This window comes from Octopus bimaculoides, chromosome 2 (assembly GCF_001194135.2).
Source record: "Octopus bimaculoides isolate UCB-OBI-ISO-001 chromosome 2, ASM119413v2, whole genome shotgun sequence".
Lineage (NCBI taxonomy): Eukaryota > Metazoa > Mollusca > Cephalopoda > Octopoda > Octopodidae > Octopus > Octopus bimaculoides.
The window spans coordinates 16,568,768-16,573,676 of record NC_068982.1 but is presented as its reverse complement, the minus strand read 5'-3'; the positions used below and the strand labels follow the sequence as shown (position 1 = coordinate 16,573,676).

General features: G+C 37.4%; 1 protein-coding gene across 1 annotated transcript in view; it reads right to left on the bottom strand.

Annotated features, from left to right (window-relative positions):
* LOC106884207 (uncharacterized) overlaps positions 1–1,202 on the bottom strand; it is an 83,212-nt gene extending 82,010 nt beyond the window's left edge. Inside the window, exon 1 of the mRNA XM_052975739.1 lies at positions 466–1,202. Coding sequence (XP_052831699.1) covers positions 466–475 — 10 coding nt within the window. The 5' untranslated portion in view covers positions 476–1,202. The remainder of the gene's footprint in view (positions 1–465) is intronic.
* Between the last annotated feature and the right edge of the window lie 3,707 nt (positions 1,203–4,909).

Genomic DNA, 4,909 nt, shown 5'->3' with positions numbered 1-4,909 from the left:
ATATATATATATACATATATATGTATTTATATATGTATATATACATATGCATATATACATATATACACACACACATATATATGTATAAGCATATATATATATGTACATATACATATATACATGTGTATATGCACTTGTTGCTCGCGAGATGAACCAACACTTTTAGAGACTCGTGTAGACGATGGTGGTTAGTTTGAGGAAGTAAGAGGTAGATACATGTATTTTTGGAAGGGGAAACCGAAGCAGGAGTAAAGTGAGGCTTGTTAAAGTTGGGGTCAATTAGTCCAGTGTATATTACAGGCGACTTTATACTAGTCTTTAATTATCGTGAGTGAAGTGACAGAACGGAAAATTCGAATTTTGTTAATACCTTATTGAGCGAATCGTGGAGTGTCTTTACAAAAAGAGTTATAGAAGGGGATATATATAGTGAGGACTTACGACCATTCATAAACGTATACTTACTGGCTTCCATGTTTGTGAACCTCCGCTACTTCGTGGCAGCTAGTGATAATACACTGAAATGGTAAAATCCGAAAATATTCGTGATCCTCCTCGCCTTTCTCGCAATAGTAGTAATATTCCTCTTTGTGTGAACTTGTGCTCATATCGTTAGCAGTAACTATATAAGCAACCTGACAGGTTACGTCACTATCGTGGGAAGGTTTCTTTATGGCGTGTTACAGTTTTATTTGCAGCATATAAACAGTACATGAACAGCTTACACGTAAACAAGAGCTGTATATTCAAACGCTGTATGTTCTTTTTGTTATGTATTTTTAAGGTTTGGTTAATGTACTTGAATGCAAGTAACTACTTTGGGAAATTACTTTCATTTTAGACCCATGTGAAATATTGAATAATGGTCTCTGTTTTATGGTGGAGTGGTCAAGTGTGGAACGAAGGAGAACATTACATTCAACATGACCTAAATTGACCATAGAGATCGCTGCAGTTGATTTTCAGTTTCAATTGTAATGTTGTGTAGTTGCTCAGCCTATGAACAAATTCCATGCATATTTGCATGAAACCATATCGTATCGTGTTAAAACTCAAATGGTCATATCATTTTATGAAGCGGGAATAAGTCAACGTTTGAAAAACAAATTATCTATTTATTGACACCTCTTCAACGGTGAGAGTATTCATATAGTTTTAAGAGAGTATTCATATGGTTCTAAGCGCGACTTACATAAGGTCAAACAATGATAGCAAGTATTTAATGACCAAACAAAATGTATGGTTTTATGACATTCTCTGAATCTTTCCTCGCAAAGAGCTTTTGAAAATTGGCGTTGACTTATTTCAGCAGACACAAGCAAGTATGTATGTATGTATGTATGTATGTATCTATGTATGTATGTATCTATGTATGCATGTATGCATATTCTCTTCTGATTTTATTATTTCAATTCTTCCTCTGAGGACGGAACAGGTTTCTAACAAAGACAGAGGCACCATCATTTCTCGCATATTTTTACAGTTCCACTTACAGATTGTATTCATAAAGTTTCAGTTAACTGGCTTATTTGTTTCTCTGAAATCTCCAGCTCATCCAGATTGTCACTTAGGCACTCACTTACAAAAACAAAGTTCACTAATTATTGGTATAAATGTAAATTTATAATTTGGATGTAGGAGCTGCATGTCTCGGAGCAGTTGTCTATAATTATCCATTATCTTTGATTTTCAGACATATCTCGTCAGCAAGACAGCTTGCATCTATGACAGTACATACGTTTTCTTGCCTGTTCCAAACAACAATATCCGGCCTGCTATGCTTCCACTTAACCGAAATTTTGATGGAAATGTTGGACCGGTATTCCTTGTGTTGATTGTGCATTTATTCAATAAAAGAGGGATTCTCTATATTTACTCCAGGATAGTCTTTTTTTTACCCCTAATAGCACTGTCTATTGTTTTAACGACAATATCGTGTCTCATAGGAAGATAGTAACTTCATGACATTTATGGACAGCTGCTTATTACATCTGTGATTCTTCCCCAGAAAGATGACATAATCTACATTTTGGTTGCATCTTAAAACACCAAGGACTTCACTGTCTCTTTTCTTTATGAGGAATATTGTAGCGAACTCCTATTCTCGGATTGGAAATGCATAGCTTTCGAAGTTTAATGTGATACAGCGACCACGAGTTCAAGAGAGGCGGCGCTGCAGGTCTATATAACTGTCTTCTTTAAATCGTCAGGAAATATGCTCATGCGTAGTACTTCATTGGTATGTTGAACGTTTCCCATCCAGGTTTTCTTTGAAATATATTAGCCTAGCTGTTTTGGGTTGAGTGGAAGATCATCAAGAAGAGAGTGCTTCCTCAAGAGCTCACTGCTGACAAGTAGGATTTTGTTCTCGTCGCTTTTCAGCACTTTGTGTTTATGTCTGCTGCTGCTGCTGCTGCTGTTGTCTGTTCTGATATCAAACCCCTACCTCCATCTCTCCTCAAGTAGAGACACTTGATATCACTGTTACTATGGAATTTTCCAGTTGATGTTAGGATCATGCGGGTTTTAATGTCTACCATTTAAGCAACCCAAATGTTGGAATTGGCACTGGTACTGAAAATGTATTGAAAGTTACTATCTTGAAAGTTACTATTATATTTTTGTAGACTGTTGTAATGTTCTCGCGTCATTCTATCATTATTCACAGTACCTTGATATGATATGTTTTAATTAATGCCTAGGTATTTGCAGCATCCTTTGCGTGGCAGATGAGTGCTAGTGAGATCATTGATGGACAACGTTTGGGCTTGGCGCACTGATTTTCCACGTTCAGCATTCAAACAGAAACACTTCTTTTGGCCAAATTCTATTCCTATGTCAGCCGAAAATGTTCTTATTAATATCAACTACTTTTTGGCATTTTTAACATTTTTAGCATGAATATTCTGGTCAACCAAACAGAAATTATAAGTTACATTAATACCTGTAGCATTTGCAGAACCTAGCATATATCCATTTGCATTTTGCTGAATAAATAATAATGAATGTAATGCTTACATGAACAGAATTACAGAAAGATTAACTCATTGGAATATTCCCTTTGAAATATTTATAACATTGAGAACGATCGTTCCGCTCTCATCTGTAAGTGTGAGAATTGTTGCTCAGGTCATTGTGAGTTTCTCAATATTAACGACTAAAGTGGAAGGCGCTCTTGCCGAGTGCAGACACCTTAGTAGCCATGAGTGGGGAATACATTTAAACACTTTCCTATAACCAAGCCATACTGTCATAATATTTCTAGAGCGTTTTCTTACTGCAGACAGTACAGCTTTGTTTATCAAAATTCGATCTGTACATCCTCACACTCCTTTCTCTTCACCCGCCTGCTCATCAGTCACTACGTTGCTGGACATACAGTGACCCTGGATGAATTGGTTGAGGCAGCTTGTATACAGTTTAAACATAATGTTTAGATAAAGAATAAACCTATAATTTTCTGTCAAATCGGTGGTTTCATTTTTTATCACTAGGTTCGCCCGTGCTGTAGCAAGTCAATTAGGTAAATTAATTTGACCTTCCATAGTCATATTGAAATGCATATTAAAGGTTTCCTGTAAAATGTTAACCTCTTGTATCAGCATCCAACTATTATGCCTCTTCCAGTTCACCCCAACATAAAAAACAACTTTACGGCGAAACAGCTTCAGCAACATTCATTTCTTTAAAAAAAAAAAAAACATTGCTTACTCTCACGATGGTGAACGATCCTCTCAAAACACTGATAACTGACCGGAAATTTCCAGCTGCTATCACTAAATTCGGGAGACTCTTCAGATGTAGCTGTGTCAACAGAAGTGACTGTGGAATATATCCAATTTAGAAGCGCCTTGGAACGACAGTTCATAGAAAGTTTTCTACTTTTTCGAAAATATCGTTGAGCGACAGACCATTCTCAACAATTTTAAGAAAAATCCAACAGCTCCAAAGTTGAAAATAATCGATGATGTTCCTGGAGAGTACATGGAAGAATGTGATCGTAATTATTTGAACTCATACCGGAATGATGCAATTATTCTTCCTCTCTTCCAATAAAGGAAAGGGAGCCAGAGTAGAGCGTAGCAGCTACAGGGGTATTACTCTACCATCAGCTGCTGGTAAGGTTCTTGCAAGTATTCTTCTTATCCGCTTGAATAGGTGTCTTGTAAATGATGTCCTCTCTGAATCTCTAAGTGGTTTCCGATCTGGAAGAGGAACGATGGATATGATTTTCACAGCGAGACAGATGCAGGAGAAATACTAAGAGCAGACTATGGATCTTGTCCAAGTATCCATTGATTTAACCAAGGCCTTTGATACTGTGAATAGGTCCTCTCTATTGAAAATACTTGGCAAACTTTAATGTCTGGATTACGTTGTATCAATAACTAAATCCTTTTATGATGAAATGGAGGCTTGGGTCGATGTCGGTGGTGGCATGGCGGAACTCATTCCTGTAGGGAATGGTGTCAGGCAGGGTGACATCCTTGCCCCAACTCTTTTTTCTCTGTACTTTGCTGCTACTCTTACTCATGCTTTTGCTACGGACAGCTCTTATGGGATATATGTTAGGTAGCGATCTTTTGGTCGTCTCTTTAACCTGCGTCGATTTGTTGCCAATTCAAAAATTTTCCAGTCTCTTATTCGTGTTCTCTTTTATGCAGATGACTGTGACGTAATCACTCATAGAGCGGATGATATGCAAATACTTGTGAGTCATATTTCTGCTTCTTGCAAGGCATTAGGCTTCAGCATTCTCCTGGGCAAGACTGTTATAATGTTCCAAGCTGAACCAAGAAACCCATATGTGGGACCAGCTATCTTGGTTGAAGGAACAATACTGAAAGTGGTAGACAAGTTTGTCTGTTTGCGCAGCACACTCAGCCGTTCTTACTCCCTGGATGAGGAA